This window comes from Plecotus auritus, assembly GCF_963455305.1.
Source record: "Plecotus auritus genome assembly, chromosome: 4".
NCBI lineage: Eukaryota > Metazoa > Chordata > Mammalia > Chiroptera > Vespertilionidae > Plecotus > Plecotus auritus.
The window spans coordinates 142,052,125-142,070,743 of NC_137775.1; the positions used below are offsets into that span (position 1 = coordinate 142,052,125).

Consider the following 18,619-nt stretch of genomic DNA (forward strand, 5'->3'; position numbering starts at 1 on the left):
GGCGAGGGTGACTTCAGGATGGATTTCCCATTTCTTTGATAAAATGGCATTGGATCTGAAGAGTGACTGGCTTCTGAAAGATGAGAAGAAGTCAATCCAGCAGAGATATTTGGAACGCATTTTAGGAAGAAGAAACAGGTCCTAAGATTGAAACAAGCTTGGCATTTTGAAAGAGGGCTGGTGTGGCTGGAGCCTAATGAGCAAGGGAGCGAGTGGACCAGGGTGATATCAGAAGCAGAGACAAAATTCTGAGGTGCTAGCTCTCCCGTGAAGTCTGGGGCTGGGCATGATATAGAGTAGGTTCTCAGTAGAGGCAGGAAGCTAAATGTGGTCATCTTCCCCTCCCCAACCTACCCCAGGTACCTGAGCAATACAGGAGAATCTCCCCTTAGTCTCCTTCAGCTGAAATCTGAGGACAGGCCTACAATAGCATCTTCAGACTCCTTTGAGAGGTCAGGAAAGACCAGCATAAAATCTCTTAGGAATTTTCGGAGGGTCTTATTTACAAGAAGAGGTGAGGGCTGTGGGGGAGTAGAAAGGAAATGATTTATTTTTTAAATGGCAGCATTTTTTATGGAAAGAGCATTTGTATTGAAGCTATGAGACCTTGGTTTAAAATGAAACTCACATTAAACTTTCTGTGCCTCGGTTTCCTCATATGAAAAAGGGAAGTAATACTAGTACTTCAAATGATGTTGTGAAGGTTCAATAATTGAGATCATGCCTATATTAAACATTACTTGGAACATAGTTTGATAGATTTTAGCTGCTATGAATAGCTATTAATAAACCTATGAAGTTAATTATTAATACGTACTAATAACTTTATGAAGTCCAGAATCTTAATGAAATAAGTATTTATGAAGAAAAGTTTGCTTATGACCAGGAGAATTCATTGTAAGAAGAAAGCTTTACAGCAGCATAGTTTAGTGAGTTAGTTAGGCATTGGTAGTTTATAGTTCAGAAATGTCTCTGTGGCATCGAAGCTGTACATGGGAATGGTACAGTCTCAGGAGCCTTATTCTTTCTCAGCATGAGGAGCAATGTCCCTTCTTCCTACTGCAGCTACTGTGTAGGTTAAGGGTGAGGCCCAGAGGCTTAGAGTCCAAAAGCAAAAGCTGAGGCTTCCTCTAATTCATCTACATAGTGCTGACACAAGCATTCTTTTAAAAAAACATAGTCCAATAACCAAAATAATGGGGGGAAAATCTAACCTTTACTTGTATCTTACATGACTTGTAAAGGTCATGTAAGTTCAGGCACAGAGCACTTTTAAATCATCTTCACTCCACTTTATGCCCAGACGTCTGTCCTGGTCCCACTAACGTGCACACCTCCTCATCTTCCCGAGGACTCATTCCTTCCAGGCATCTAAGACTCTCGTCTCTGCTTCTCCTTACTCTCTCCTTTCTCTTTCTGTACTCTTTCACAAACACACACGTGTGTATGTGTGTATTATATATATGTGTGTGTATATATGCACATACAGTAGGTCCTCGAGTTACATCGGAGATCCGTTCCTATGGCACGACTTAATGTGATTTTCGCCGTAAGTCAGAACCCACCTACATAAGCACCTATGTCACTCACATGGAGCACATACACAGCAGTAATGAAGTGAAACAGTAAAAAAAATTAAAATATAACAATTCCTGACCTTTACTTGTGGTAAATAAATAATAAAAAACATAAAGCACATATGTACATACATCGAAATGACAGAACTTTTTTTATATATATAAATAAACTAGGGGCCCGGTGCACAAAATTCATGCACTTGGGGGGGGGGGGCATCCCCTCAGCCCAGCCTGCCCCCTCTCACAGTCTGGGAGCCCTCAGGGGATGTCCTACTGACAGCTCAGGCCCGCTCCCCCTGGGGAGCAGGCCTATCCACAGTCTGGCCTCCCTCCACGGGAGGCGACCAGGCTGATCAGGGGAAGGCACCACCCCCATAACCCTGCTGCTGCTGCCACTGCCGGCCGCCGCAGCCACCAAGGTGTTTTTGCCGCAGCCACCAAGGTGTTTTCATGAATACGGATTCCAGTTCCTTCACCACAAAAAAATGTCTGTGTCCGCTCCAGGCCTGCTCAAGCTGCACCGCGGCAGCTCGGGCAGGCCCCCCTGTCTGTGTCTGCTCCGGACCTGCTCAAGCCATGCTGTTACGGCTCAGCCAGGGCCCCTGTTCATGTCCCCAACCGTCAGCTCCTGCCTGTGTGTGGCTCTGTTGGGAGCAGCCTCCACCTCTGAGGCAGTGTGATATTAGCACTGGGCAGGCCTGCGTGCGCCTCCCCTTGGGGCGGAAGTCTCCGCCCCTGTCCCTGCCCACCAGCTCCTGTGCACATGCAGTCTGTTTATCGGGCATGACTGGGACACCGTTGGGACTAATTAGCATATTACCTCTTTATATATATACAGATGGGAGATGGCAACGTAACCACAAAACGACGTACATCAAGTCCAACGTAACCTGAGGACTGCCTGTATATGTATCAGGGTGCATATACCTTTTAACAAAATGGAGCTACAGTATATATTTTATTCTGAAAATTGCTTGCCCCTTACAATATACAGTTGAGAATTTGCCTAGGTCTATTTCACTGCTTATGCCACATTGTATTTTATTTTTCTGAATATCCCACACTAGATTTCTAATTGTGGTTGCTTCCATACTTTTGGTATTAAAAACTCTTTAAAGTTTTACAAACCACTCAAGCCTCAAACTAAAAAGGTGTGTGTGTGTGTGTGTGTGTGTGTGTGTGTGTGTGTGTGTGTGTGTGGTGTTCCAATCGAGGTGGAGGATGGAAGATTAAGGAGAAAACCAAGTGGATTGAAATCGGCACTAAAGCGGCTATTCTCCAATACTAAATGTACTTGAAATTTATTCCCCTGCATCGGTAGGTAAATGTCCTTCAGTTCTTGAAACAATAAATCCCACAAACTTCCCATAAGCTTTGCAGAGGTGAACTGTGAGATTGGTTCCATCAGCATCCATTCAGATCTGGATTGGAAAGCCCGTTTTTTTCTCCCGAGCCCTGGACCAAGGAAAGGTCAGATGGTGCCATGTTTCAGAGCTGCTGTACTCTGGAGGCTACCAGACTAATGGAGTAATTGCTTCCAAAACCCAGACTTTGCCACCATCTCCTCAGGTTCAAATTAGCATGACTAGCAGCACCCCGCCATGGCAGTTAAAACGTTAACGTGCACTTATTATTATAATCTAAATTCATTCCTTAGCATATTGAGATTCCCAAGCAGCTCAGCTCTGGACAGGCCGTTTTCCCATGGCTCCCCGTAACCACAAAAGCAAGGCTGAAACACCACAGCCTCCAGTTCACAACTTGAAATCTTGTTGTGGGAAAATGTAAGTGCAACCATCAGGTAGCATTAATCAGTATTTCATTATCCGGGCATGTTCCTTTGTGCTACGTTCTGATCAATAAATGTGGAGGGAGGTCCACTATGTGGGGTTGCAGCAGGCTCTTCATTCAGTGAAAATCCTTTATGCTGTGGCCCCGGCACACCTGGAGAGCTGTTCGGTTCGTGTGTGCCCTCTGGATCCCCACACACTCAGCAGTGTCTTTCTGTGAAAACACTACTCACTCTTGAGGCATTTCAGCCACTCGTCACCCTCACACAGTCTATCCTGCCTTTATACAAACTCCCAGATTTCTTGAAAATCAAAATTGCTCCAGTTCAACCTATCGGATGCCACTGCACCCACCTCACCATTTGTTTTCATTATGTAACACAAAGTTAGAAAACCCCTGCTAGTCTTACATAACCTCAGACCCATGGGTGTCCCCTGTGATTGACTGGAATTCCATTTCATGATCCTTATCCCAGGGTGACCACAGCCAGACTCAGGGTCTGTGTACCAGCAAAGAACTGCAACTGGAACATAGGATCGTGGCCTCTTTTCATCTTTAAAATCTGAACATTTGTTTAGGCATGGATTTGCTATTTTTATATTAGAAATTATGTTCACTTAGCCGCTGAATGGAATGTGATGTCAGGCCTTCTCCCAACTGTCCCCTTTTCGAGGATTTATGAGCCGTTAGGAAACTCCAACATGTTCTGTATAAGTCAGAGCAACCATCTCACCCCTATACACAAAGTCTGTTATTTTCTATTATTATTCATAAATACAGACATAGAGAAAATGGTTTGCCTTTTCACGGCTCTTTCATATTTCATAATTCTTCTTTACATTCTCGCAACCACCCTGTGGACAAAGGAACTATGTTTCCAATTTACAAATAAAGAAGCAGGTTTTAAAATCCGACATCCACTTGCTCATCTTCTCTTTGCATGATGCTTTACTGATCTCACCCCTGGAGACATGAGGACCTTGGTAGTTTTCAGTAGGAAAATGACAGTATCTATGACTAGGATGCAGGAATCTTTTTACTTCCTATAATGAAAAGAGCACAAAAAAGGAAACTTTGGTTCATGTAACATAATTGTACGGATCATATCAATCCGTTATTCCACTGTGTAGAACAGTTTGCAATTTTCCCGTCCACCCTTCTGCCAAAATGGGAGGCTTTTTCCACATTGTACTTACCTAATGGATTTGACATAAAATCTGTTTTTCTGTGGAGGTGGGCTCTGGGACTTTGTAGACTATCAATATGTGAGGGCCTAAGGGCCATCTCACATTACAGCACCCCTCTGCTACACAGTGGCCGAGTGTGGCCAGATGTATCACAGTCAGTTCCACTTCTGCTGTGACCATTCTTCATGACAACAGGGCAGACAGTAAAAGGGGAACCTAATGGTATTAGACCTGAATTACGAAGATGTGGAGGGAAAATGATATGAGGAAGTAGATACCAACGGGAAACACAGTAAAGACAGAGTGATATGCTTGGGGCTGGCCACCCTAGAGCTATCCTTGAGCACCACGAGTACAGGCTAGGACCGTGGTTATACAGAGGGCTCACAGTGTGTTCTGGGGGCTTTTAGAACCATCAGGGGTTTCACTCATGGGAGTGAAATAGCCAGTTGTGCATTTTAAAGAGATTTCTCCATTGGCTTTTTAAAGGCTGGATTTATGATAAACAATACTGGAGTTCATGTGCATCCAGGTGGGAGAGGGTGGCCTGAGTCCAGCAGCAGGAGGAATGAAGAGGAGGGATGTAGGGCAGAATGTGTCAGAGGATGGTTATCAGGCCTTGGAGCTGGGTTGGATGCCCAGGAATGACTCTCATGTTTCTGGCTTGAGTGGCAAAGTGGGAACAGCCCTGATGTAGAGTATATTGCAGGTATAGTTAATGTGGAGAAAAAAGTGTTCACTTTCAGTCAGTGTTTAAGGAAGGTACTTGTAGGACAAGGGTAAGCTGTCCAGTAAGAAATGCATATCCTAATCTTAAAGTCATAGTAGAGATCTAACTGTATGCATAAATTTGGAATTATTGACCTGTGACTAGTAGTTAAAACCATGAATGTGGGTGAAATGGCCCAGGAAAATTAAGAAAAGCAGATATATCCCTGGACCAACACACAAGCTTTTAAACGCTGGACAATCCCCAGAGTCACCCTCCCATGGTGACTTCTGTGTACTACACTACTTATTAAATATTTTTATTTCAACTTGCATATAATAATTACTAGCGGCCCGGTGCACAAAATTCGTGCACAGGAAGGGGGTCCCCTCAGCCCAGCCTGCACCCTTTCTAATCTGGGACATCCCTCTCACAATCCAGAACTGCTGACTCCTAACTGCTCACCAGCCTGCCTGCCTGATCGCCCCTAACTACTCCCTGTGCCAGCCTGATCACCCCTAACCACCTCTGCCTGCCAGCCTGATCACCCCTAACTGCTCCCCCTGCTGGTCTGGTCGCCCCTTACTGCCCCCCCCCCCTGCCAGCCTGGTCGCCCCCAACTGCCCCCCGCCCCCGCCAGCCTGGTCACCCCACGCAGCCTGCTGTTCAGTTGTTTGGCCATCCCTCACTAACCCCCCTGCCGGCCTGGTCGCCCCATGCAGCCTGCTGTTCGGTCGTCTGTCTGGTTGTTTCAGTCATGATGGCCCCTAGCTTTTTACATATTAGGATAGTAGATATGATAAATTTGTCCTGCAACCTCCCGATGCAGAAAAGTTTTAGTTTTTCTAAATCAGGCAGATCTCCCCCCAGCCCTTTATTCACCAAGGTGTGAAAGGTTCGGCTTGCTATTCCCTTATTCTTTGGAATCAGTCACATGGAAACCTTTCGGATTGACCCACGACAGAAATTTGAGTCAAGAACAAGAAGCCAACATGTTCCCATTCTACACCTAGTTATTCATTTCACTACTTTTGGTTATTAACTTTTCACTTTGAACCCCAATACACTTCGGATGACTAGTATAAAATAGGCATAATTAATAGCCCCAAATGAGGAAAGTTTGAGGAAATGTTGGAATCGATTGTGGGGACCCTGAAGAGCTTTACAAGAAAACTTAGACCTGTCTCCACACCTCCAAGCATCCCAGTACACATAACTGTTTCAAGCATTCAAAATGAAATAGAATTATCTCTTAAGTACCCCTACGTTTAAATGCACCTTTGGCAGATATGACATAGGAGTTTTCATGACTAATTAGAAACAAGCCATTTTATTGCATTCCCCATGGTCTGGCAATTAAGCAGCCCACAGCTCTGCAAGAAGTGTCCTGAGCATCGTGACCTTTAGGATTTCACCATCGTGTTCTTTTTCTCCTTGGGACTCTATCGCCATTCTTGCCCAGTTATATCGTTGACTCCTCCCACAAGTCTATAGCAGCCCCTCTTTGGCTGTAGCAATGGAAAAGGCTTTCTGAAGAGGGTGAAACTGCCAATGGAGCTGCATTTTAACATGCACCCCTTCATTTTGACTTTAATTTGCCCTATAAAATGAGGCTGAGAGCTGAACAAAGCAACTTTTACCTTTCCTGAAAGTACAAGTTGGTTTAATTAAGGGAGTAACTTTTTTCTCCCTGTAAGGACACCTCTGAAAATAGACTTAAATGTGCATGCAAAAAAAGATGTCTAGTTTATTGTTGTAAATTGCACCCAGCCATAGTAAAAAACAAGACTCCATGCACAACCCAAAGAACACTCAAATTTCTAAGCTGCCGTCACTGAAAGTTTTTGGAGTAACTCGTCTCCTAGTAATTTTTTTTTACAATGCAGAGTGCTTGCCACTTAAAGTTGGAACCTTGTAAGCTTCTTAATGCAGTGGCTCCAGGAAATTTCTGAATCTGAGAGGATGGACAAGCCTCCTGGCATCCAGACAGCACCTGCAGCCACACACCTCAGTAAACCACAGCAGGCAGAGCCCACAGACCATCTCCTCCACTCAGCCAAATGCCAACTGGTCCAGCCACTGCCTCTTCAACTTTCCTAATTACCTATCTCCCCTCTGAGGGGGAAGGAAAGACAGCAGAGGCCTGACACCAAGGTGAGACCTAAACACTCCTCTCTGCCCTTCAGCACTCTGGTCTACCTTTGTTCAGACACAATTATTGATAGTGTTTGGGTCACTCTACTTCCTTAGTTGCTCATTCACTCTTTCTCTCATCATATTTTTATTTAATGGATACTCTACAAAACCATATAGTACATTGCGGGTTTCAAGGATATTCCCATTTGTGTGTCCTAAATGGAGTTTTCTCTAGGTCAATAAGGAGATGAAGAGATAGCACACAGTTCTGAAAGGCAGGGAGCGGGAGCAGAGGAGTGAGAAAAGAAAAGAACAGGACAGAAGGGCAGAGGTAGATATGGGTCTGAGATGAGCCGACAGCTGGAGAAGTGAGAACTATAAGGAGAGCTCAGTCCAGCTTTCTGCTTCCCCTTAGAGAATTGGCCCGCTGAGATAAAGTGGGCTGAGGAGGAGCCAGGGTTTGTTGATGCTATTTGCCTAGTTAAGGAAAGGAACCCCAATTCCCATTCTCCCCACCTTGACCAAGCCCTTAGGTAGTGACTGTACATGATACTGTAGCCATCAGTTTAGTGGTGATGAATAACATGTGTTGGACATTTATTTTGTGTCAGCACTCTGCTAAGTGTTTTTTTTTTTTTATCATCTCCTGTGATTCTCAACACCCTATGAGAGTTTCCATTGTTATTCCATTGTACAAGGGAGGAAATTGCAATTCAGGAAGATCAAGATATCTGGCCAAAGTTGCCCAGGGGTTAGGGATGATGAAGCCAGATGGTCTGACTCAGGAACCTACATGTGGGCCACTACACAGCATCTGCACCAAGTGACAGGCCAGAGCAGCCCCATAAGTTCACCTGCTGTCATCTCTCCCACCTTCCCACCAGCACATCCTCATGGTCCCCGCCCTTGCCAACATGACCACCTCAGAGGGGACCTCAGCGCTCCTTGTGTTCTGTTGCTCCTTGTGAACTTACAAGAAAATCAGCAAGTGCAGGCTGTTGACAGGCAGCTGAGAAACACACTGCAGAACTCCAGGAGATTCAAGAATTAGAATATATTGAATTTCAATACAACCAAAAAGCTGTCATTTGGCCGTTTGGGGAGAATACGGAGAGAGGGAGCAGGGAGGTTGGCTTGTAAAAATGCTCAGTCCTCATCTTGCATTCAGGAACACCAATAGAGACTATCTAAGATGCATAAATTTATAAATATCTACACAGGTATATTTTAGGCATACAGAGATATACTTTAAAAAGTTAAAGGTGCAGGAGTTTTCACTAATTGGGTTTGGGATGGGGAGAGGTGAAGCAGGAACTGCGTTTTACTCTATCCCTTCTAGCACCACTTGACTTTGAAAACTATGTATGTCCAATGCTTTGTTAGAAATTAAAATTAGGCTTACAGTGAATTGCTGCTCATCAGAAAATATCCTTAGAAATTTTGAAGTCAGAATCCCATACCAAATAATTATGGGTGAGATCAAAGAAAATGGCTATTGAAGGGTTTGGATGAAGAGGTGATGCTGCGTTTTCTGCGGATGGTTCACTGAAGTCTGAGTGATGTGTCAGCCGTGTCTGATTGGCTACCCCAGCCCTGTTCTCCTGCACCAGCTGGAGGTACCACCTGGTTCCTCTCCCCACAGGAGAGGAGCCCGGAATATATTTAAAATGTTTTCACATGCCCCAGTCATGTTCAAGCTTATAGAGCCATCAACCTCCCCCCAGCCATTTCGCCCAGCCTCTGATAACTGTTGTCCCACCCTCGGCTGGGCTCCTGACCTCTTCCACCTGCCTCATCATTGTTAGTATTGACTAGTCCCTCCAGGCTCAGATATGTATTTCAGCTCTGCTTCACCTTTCCCTATAAATGTCCACCCTTGCCCCCTTCTGCCTGTCCACACTGGGCATCCCTGCTTCCTGCTTCGGCATGAGTCCTTGTTTTATTTCCCATTTGGCATTCTCATCCAATGTCACTTTACCTCCCACAGCACTGACCTTGATTATAGGTATGAATTTCACCTGTTGTAATAACCTTAAGGTTATGAGGCCATCAGTCTTGCAAATGCATGGCATTGTTCAATGAGCTCTATAGGGATCCATAGAAATTAAGTCATGGGTCAGAAAATGCTGGTGTGCTAGTGGAAGCCATATCCAGTGACCAGTGGGTGCTAAAGCAACATTAGCTTTGATTTCTATTTATTTAGAACCTTCAATACTCAAGTTACTATAAAGTAGATGTTGTCCCATGAGGAGTTTTCCTGTGGACTGGAATTGAATATAATCAAGAGATGGAGCTATTCACTTACCCACTGATTTAGTAATTATTTATTGAGTACTTACTTTGTTCTGGGGCCAAAGGTTAAGAAGAAGAAATGGTTTGCTCCCAGATTTCAAGGAGCTTGCAGTCTACTGGAAGCATTATAAACAACTAATAACAATGCTATGAACTCCCAGCATCGTGAAGTATAAGGAGCACCAGCAAAGGCATGCATGTTATCTTATCACAACCCAGAATCCCAGAGACTGGCCCCAGACCCATCAGTACAGGCCTTACAGAAATTCATCAGGGTATGTACCCTGCTCATTAAAACCTTTAAGACCACATTCCCATAAGCATGAATAGAATAAATTCTATTCATGTACTACTGTAATCATATGTTGTATATATTATAATGTATAACCAATATAGATATTTTAAGGAATGAGGATTTAAAGTAAGTGTAATTAAAGTTTCTCCCTAATCACCTCCTGGTAAATACCTCAACCCTGACATGACCAGTCAGCATAGAGTCCTCACCATCGCTGGGCAAGAATCTGGACTGAGTAAATTTGTCCAGAGATCTGGGGCAGCCCACGGGGACAGCTCCAATGATACTATAGGATAATCCAGACATTTCCAGAAGGACAACTGGGAACCACCATTTGTACAAGTTGTATTTTCCCTGCCAATAGGTCCATTCAAGAGACCAAATTGGCTCAAAATTGCTTAGTGAGCACACAGTTCAAACAAATGGGATCAGCATCTGTAAGGATATCTCGCCAAACTAGAATAACTGTCCTCCTTTCTGGGGATATTTCTGTCTGAATAGCCAGCGCTGGACCTCTGATGTGTTTGACTTCCCGCTTTCCTTTTTCTAGAATCGCTTTAGACAGTTACCCTCATGTTAACACATCACCACCTCAGAAAATAAGAATGATTCTAATGAACAAAATGAACTGATCAACAAAATAGAACGAGAGGCATGAACATGGAACAGACTGACAGATGTCAGAGGGAGGTAGCTGGGGCAGATGTGATGAAAGAAGTGAAAAGCATAGCCCATGGACACAGACAACAATGTGGTGAAGATCAGCAGGAGGGGAGGGCAGGAGTCTGGGTGGAAGGGAGCAAAGGAGTGGAAATGGGGGACATCTGTAATAATGTCAATAATAAAATAAATAGAATGCACTAGATTGGATTGCAGCTTGAAAAATGTTGATTACATTCATGCCCTTGGGATACTGCCTAAAGAGACAGAATCGCCCTGCTTCAGGCTGAAGTATGTCTAGGGGCACATTCTCCGAGGCTCCTAAGGTTGTTAAAGGTTCTGCCCCAATTAGATGAGCTGAATCCTACTGGCCTCGGGCATGTGGCTTCATTCCCTCCTAGAACTCTGACTGATGATTGGATTGCAACTGCTAGGTTGATTTAGGTTTTATTTCAAGAAATCTTCATTTTCAGCCAGCTGGTCAAGGTGAGCCTGAACTCCTCTAACCAGATATTAAGCCAGATCTCAAGCCAGAAAGAGGACTCAGATCCCAGAGGATAGCAACTTAAATTGTTAAATTAAGATTCTTTCTTCTCAGGTATTAGACTGACCAATGTCAAGTAATATTCTTCTCCTCAAGAGAAATTAGTCTATTGTTCTCACACTGAAAGCTATGATATTGCTATGTTTAAAAATATATAGCTTAAACCTTCATGAAGACTTTGGCAACACTTTAAACAATAGACTCTACCACCACCCCTGGTTTTACCTTACTGCAGACATTTGTAAACATAGTTCACACTGACTTACTGATAATATATTACCATTCATTCATCTAGGTGTCACTATATTCTACATGTCTCTAAGAACAACAACAAATAGCATTAATTAAATAAGAGGTTATTTTAATATCGCATAAGTTAACAATATTCTATATTTAATTTAAAATTACAGCTTAAGCATAACATTACCAACACCAAGTTAATTTTATTTAAGAATAGTAGTTGAACTGAATATTGCATCTGTGCATAATTTGCATAAAAGAAAGGAAAAATCCTATATAATAAAAGCCCAGTGACGGAATGGCAGGACGACCAGAACAACCGGTTGACCAGTCGCTATGACGCACATTGACCACAAGGGGGCAGACACTCAATGCAGGAGCGCCACTCGGCTGACCGGGATGAGCGGCACTCCCACAGCAGGCCGATCCTACAGGCCACGCCCCCCCACCAGTTCAAAAATCCCGTGCACTGGGCCTCTAGTATCCTATCTAATAAAGAGGGAATATGCTAATTGACCATCACACCCTCACAAAGATGGCGGCGCCCACAGCCAATAAGGAGGGGATATGCTAATTGACTGACACACCCTCAAAGATGGTGGCTACCATAGCCACAAGATGGCGGCACCCAGTCCCCTCAGCCCCGCCAGGGTGGCAGGTGCATGGCATGACTGGGCCTGCCCCCAGGTGGGTCCGGCCACTCCGTGTGCTTGCCTCCAGAGTCCCCCAGTCTCCTCAGCCCCCCAGCCACCGAGGGCCGGCCCGAGGTGCAGGCAAGCCTCAGATGGTGGCTGCCCAGCCTCCCAGGGCCGCCTGAGGCTCAGGTAACCAGGGCCGGCTGAGGCTTGCACTGCTGGCAGTGGCAGAAGCAGAGGTGTGATGGGGGCATCGCCTTCCCCTGATTTCCGGGTCGCTTCCTGCCCCTGAGGGCTCCCAGACTGTGAGAGGGGGCAGGCTGGGCTGAGGGACCCCCACATGAGTTTTCATGCACCAGACCTCTAGTAGTATATAAAAACCAATAGACTAAATTCAGTTAATTCATTGTATTCTTGGAAGGAAAGATATGGCAAAATTCAGTTTTGAAAAAAAAACAACATACATTTTAGGTATTAAAAGAAAATTTTCCCCAGACAATTTGCTGATCTAGTAGGCATTTAATTCAGCAATTCATGGGTTGGGCAGCATCCATTCTAGCAGATAGAAATGAGCTCTGAGGAGCTTACAAGGCAGAGATTTTTATAGCCCCAGTAAGCAGAAACAAAAAAGTTATACTGGGTATCTTCTGATTGGTTAGAGCAGGATTACTTCCCTTATATGGACCAAAGGGAAGACTTGGGATGGGACAGATAACTTGTGCTGAGCAAGTGCTAATTGACTGACCTAGGTCTTCCTTTTCTGGGAGAGCTGAGCATAGAAACTTAGTTAGCTTTGGTTTGCTGACATGGGGCTTAGCATGAGTGACTCCATCTTGGCCTAATCTGGTGACTGTAACATATGTTTAGCATTAAAGTTAAAGGCTTTAGTACCTGTTTTAAAGCACGCTCATGTACTTTAGACTTTAACTGTGATAGTAAATGTACTCAGAATTGTATGTATTCAAAGGGAATCTCTGCCCTGGTGATGAAGTTGAGAGTGAGCTGTTGGTCTCATATTCAATTCTCGGTTCATCTGTTCTAATGAAATGTGACTCATCCAGTGTGGTATTTTTATTTTGTCCTGTGAGCTACTTTTCTCATGGGGACACTGGCTACTACAAGGCAATAAGACAGTCATGTCTTCTCCATGAGCTGAAGGGCAGAGGCTCATTAAGAGTCCATTGGTGGGCTTAGCTCAACACTCCCCAACCCCTACAGGTAAGAGTGTCACCTGTAGTCCCCAGGGAGTAAGAGGTACTCCCCCAGTTGTAATCCTCCTATACTCCATTTCTGAGTGGCTCCTGACTGGTTATTCCACACAAAGGTGGATGATGAGCAAGGGAAGAACACCAAAGACCTTGCTCCCGTTCTCTCCCACTAAGCTCAGCCCAGGTGCTTCCTGCACCAACCAAAGGGGCCAGCACACATGCACGAGCTCCACACTGCCCCACCACCACACACACTGTCCCCAGGAGTGTCTCCCAATTTCACTTCTATTGGATCTGCTCCCCACAGTCCCTACAGGGCCACTCTCAATCTTTAATAAAATATTGTATATACATACACACAGATAACTTTTGGAAAGCCAGAGGTATGCTGTGGGGCTTGTTGTTCCACAGCATGGGAGGAAACAGGATGATTGCCCATGGAAATTTATTAAAACTCAAGGAAAGATCAAGGTGTCAATGGCCCATGTGTTTCTCTTTTCTTCCCACAGGGGATTATTGGAATGCTGCCTCTTTCCCAAACCCGTCATCCTATCTGCACTTCTCGACTTTCCAGGGGGAAACCAGTGCTGACATTTCTTTCTACTTCAAAACATTAATCCCACAGGGAGTATTTCTGGAAAATCTGGGGAACACGGATTTCATCAAACTCGAGCTGAAATGTGAGTATAAGATCTTTATCTACTCTTGTCACTCATTCTATGCTGGCTCTGGCCCTGACTGCAAATGTCATTGGAGTCAAACATCAAGGGCTTCTTTGCCCCAGGAACAGTGCTAAAGGGTAAATACACAAAGTAAGGAAGGATCTAGGTCCTTGTCCTGGGATTGCTCACAGGACACAGGCCCGTACAGAGATTCCCAAGCAAAGGTCTTCAAAGAAGGAAGAGAAAATAAATTGCCCTAACAATATGGAAGAAGAGTGGGTATTTAGATTAAAATTATAAAGAATGAGAAGGCAGGGAGAAATGGAGGGGGGGGGGGGAAAGGAGGCAGAAAGGAGGGAGGGAGGAAGGGAGGGGGGAGGGAGGAAGGGAGGGGGGAGGGAGGAAGGGAGGGGGAGGGAGGAAGGGAGGGGGGGAGGGAGGGAGGGAGGGAGGAAGGGAGGAGAAGATGAATTGCTCTGACAAAATTGGAGAACAATGGATATTTAAATTTTCTTTTTGTGTTTATTGTCCAAGGAGACAGGGTGAAGAGTAGATAGAGAATTGTGTAAAGAGACCAGGAATAAGGCATGAGAGAGTGGGGAGAAACACAAAGGCATTAGGAATAATAAAACTTAACGTCTGTCTGAGTTCGTGAAGCAGCGTGGATAGTCATACTGAGTAATGTGATGAAACTTTACACCTGCAGCTTTCCAGAAGAGACCCCACACCTACACACCCTCTAAAGGGTTCAGTTCAGAATTTATTTAGCTGAGGAAACAGAAACTAACAGAATCAGGGCAGGGGCTGATGCTGCCTAGCTCAGCTCAGCTTGCCTTGGCTCCCAAAGACCCTCACAAGGTCACACTGGGGATGCCTTCTGGGAGGCAGGGGTTCTCTGCATCTGAGAAGTGCCATCCTCGTCATACCAGGGCCCTTCCCTCATTGGGGCAGCAGTACAGCTTTAGGAATTTACAGTCCACAGACTTTTAAATTTGGTGAATCTGCTGGCTGATTAGAAAAATACAGAACCAGCAAGACAACGGATGCAATCAGAAGGGGAAACTAGTCCATCGGGATCTCTCCACAAAATCTTGTTGCCCACTCCCCACATCAGAAAGTCTCCTTCCTTTTAGTCCAATGATCTCAAACCCTTGTCCTAGAAATATATGATGCAATATTTTTCTCATTTCGTAGTTTTCATTATGCATTCTGGTCCTTAAAAGAAGGAATCTGAAAAAAACGTCTTTCTGCTAAGATCCTATGGGATCCTTTGTATGAAATGGTGGATGGGTGTAGCAGGAATTGTGCAGACTTTGGAGTTAGCATTCACAGAATGAATCCCAATTTTTGGGTAAATTGCTTCATCTCTTTGAATCCCAATTTTCTAATCTATAAAATGGTAATTTCTAGGGGTTGTTATGATGATAGGATATAGATGTTCATTAAGTATTTATTTCAGTGAAGTAGTTGTAATTCATCATTTTTCCAGGGATGCTCGTTGTAGATCTAATCTGAGCCAGATCTGACTGAAAAAGAGACAAAGGATATTCTAGCCCCAGAATTAATAAATAAATAAATAAATAAATAGGAATCCTCTCTTTTCATAAGTTATGCATTGTAATTACTTAAAAGGGAGTTTTACTTTCCAAAGTTAAAAGTAATTGAGTCAAACTATTTTCTGACTTGCACGTTAGTTGGATTGCATTTCAGAATTATCTCATGGCAAAAAAGAAAATTGACAATTCTATATTTGAGTAATTTTATACTTTTCTACAGAATTACTTGAATTCACCTGTCCTTGCTTTATATCCCCATGTTTTGTAAACCTTTGTCTGGGTTGGAAAGAAGGTAAACCAGGTATAGAAAGAGCAGTACTTCTGCTTGTACATGTTATGGGCCATTGAGTCACCTCTGACTCCTGGTGACCCCATGAATAGATGACACTATGTTACCCATAGTGTCCAGTCCTCAACAGCCCTGCTCAGCTCCTGCAGACTCAACCTATGGCTTATTTTGTACAGTCAGTCCATCTCATATTTTGTCTTCCTCTTCCCCTGCTGCCTTCTCTTTTTCCAAGTATTCTTGTCTTTTCCAAAGAACCCTGACTTCTCATGATGTGTGGAATTAGGACAGCTTCAGTTTTGTCATTTTTGCCCCCAGTAATGTTTCAGGAGAGCTCTATAGACTTCTCTAGATCCCTTTTCTGACCAAGACAATAATCACGACCATGTTTCTATCATCAGGCCATCACTTCCTGAGCGCCTACTGTGTCAGGGGCAATGGGGTGGATTCTGGAATTTCTAAGATGAAGACAAGATCACCCAATACCCTCACCTAGTAACGGTGATAGTCACATTAGTAGCAGTATGGATACGTAACTTCTATTGAGAGTTTTCTAACTGCCAGACATATCAGGGAGGTGTGACTACATCACACACCGATACAGTGAGGGATATGGAAGAGTGTGTACCATTGTATCTCTAGGGCAGAATAGCACATGACACATGGCAGCTGCTGAGTCGGCATTTATTGAGTGAAGGAAGTGAATGAATAGGGTGCTAGTCTAAATGGAGGACCATGGAAGATCTAGCTGCAGAAGATCACCACAATTGTGGGGCTGGTGATCAAAATGATGACAAAGAATAGAGTGAAAGGTGGAAGGAAAGGACATGCTTGGGCAAGTCAGGATTTCCCAGGAAAGCAGTTTGGGTGATAAGAGGATTGAGGAAGCATCATTTGGCCATGCAAGTGGGACTTCGGTTGTTTGAAAAGGCTATTAAGAACATCAAGGAGCTGGTTGCCTGGTCACCCGCATCACTGTTGAGGCCCCTAGTGCCAATGGCAAGTGTCAGAGTGGTCAGGTAGTCTGTGAGCCAAGTGTTACAGTCCTCAGGGTCACAGTATGATAGCAAAAGAATGGGGAGAGGGTGTGTCACAGGAAGGCACATTGCTGAATGGGGCCCTGGTGCTGTAGAATAGAATAAGAGCTAACAGGTGAAGAGGATGTCCACTGCCCACCTAGCCCCAGGTACAGACAGCCCCTGGGGAAAGGGGTTGCAATGCCAACTGTTAGGTAGCCTATAATCAGAGGAAGGAAGTGTTCCAACGTGTTTGATGATAGCAACTGTGGCGTTTTCATTTTTGTTCAATAATTTAAGAGACTTTAAAGGACACAGCAAAAATTTTTGAAGGGGATGTTCACTGACTAGCAGATATTGAGGAAAAGCATCCAGAAATGTTGTAATGCGTTAGCATAAGCATCCACATTGACCAAGTTTGAGCTTTTCCCAATATCAGGATGACTCAGAGAAAACATTTGCATTTAGCAGGCATATCTCCCAAAAAAAAAAAAAAAATGTGGAGGCAGAAGTCTAATATCCTGCTAATCTGAAGAAGGGTATTAAGGAACAACTTTCATTTTCCAAGATGCAGCCTTCTGTAATACACATGCTTGAGAAAGAGAAGAAAACATTCTGCAATATATAGAAACTGATGAATCAGAAGAAACAAACTAGAGGCAATTTATCTTACATTATTTCAGAATTAGGACAGCTTTTTATATTAAAAGAGCTTCACGTATGTAGGCATGAGGAATGCCTAATTCCCCTCCACTGGCCTGTTGTGCCTTTGGGATATTAGGATGTTTTATCTTTTTTATATATACTGAGTTTCTATTAATACAAATCAGGTGTTAGCACCTACATTTTTCCTCTCACTTATCCAATCCAACTTAAATTATCAATATAGATTTTTTTCTCATCAACTGTCCAACTTTCTACTTAGCACCTCCATAATAGAAATTTTACTTATTGTAATGTTTCTACTACTTTGCAAGTCTAACTATGAGTTCAATTTATATTAAAGATTTGGGAATCTAAAGAATGATTCTGACTTGGTCATTATAATACATAAGAAAAAAATTACCTCTTCAAGAAAAATTTTTAAAACCAGAATAGCAATTTTAAATGTTTAATAAATTTCTCCAGCTTTTGATTTAAACCTTTTCAATTTCAATTATAGAAAAAAAGTTTAGAGATATAAATTCAAAATGAAATTTGTGCTATGTTACAGCTATTTACTATATTAGTTTTTATTAAGTGTTAAAAGATATACAAATAATTGGTAAATAATAAAGTCACATTGAATTTACCCAAATTTCTTAGTCAATCTTACTGAAGGAACAGTTATTTGAGTATATCGTGTAGGTATCCTAGAGTTAGAAGGAGACTGTCCTCTAATAGGAAAAATTGCCCAAGCTACTTTAGATGCTACTGATCCACCCATGTCTGCTGATTTGGAAATTTCTAGAAGCAATTGGGAACTCTTCTTATGCTGGCCAGACAGAGTCACCTCTCTCTGCAGAGCTGTGGTCCTGCTCTTCTTTCTCCACATCCCAAGGGTACCTTTAGAAGTCTACCCTGCTACTGAAATCCTGCCCATGCAAAATATTTTTGTATTGCATCTTGATTTATAAAACATATATAAGGCAGAAGTAGCTCTGGCAGGTGTGTCTCAGTTCATTGGGGCATCGCCCTGTGCACTGGAGATCATGGGTTCGATTCCTGGTCAGTGCATATACCTAGGCTGTGGATTCAATCCCCAGCAGGGGCCTGTACAAGAGGTAACCAATGGATGTCTCTCTCTCACATCAATGTGTTTTTGTTTTTGTTTTTGTTTTTCTCT

General features: G+C 43.6%; 1 protein-coding gene across 1 annotated transcript in view; it reads left to right on the top strand.

The window, feature by feature from the left end:
• The window catches only part of CNTNAP2 (contactin associated protein 2), a 1,915,008-nt gene that overhangs the window by 1,677,885 nt on the left and 218,504 nt on the right, over window positions 1-18,619 (top strand). Inside the window, exon 16 of the mRNA XM_080666270.1 lies at window positions 13,784-13,954. Coding sequence (XP_080522396.1) covers window positions 13,784-13,954 — 171 coding nt within the window. The remainder of the gene's footprint in view (window positions 1-13,783; window positions 13,955-18,619) is intronic.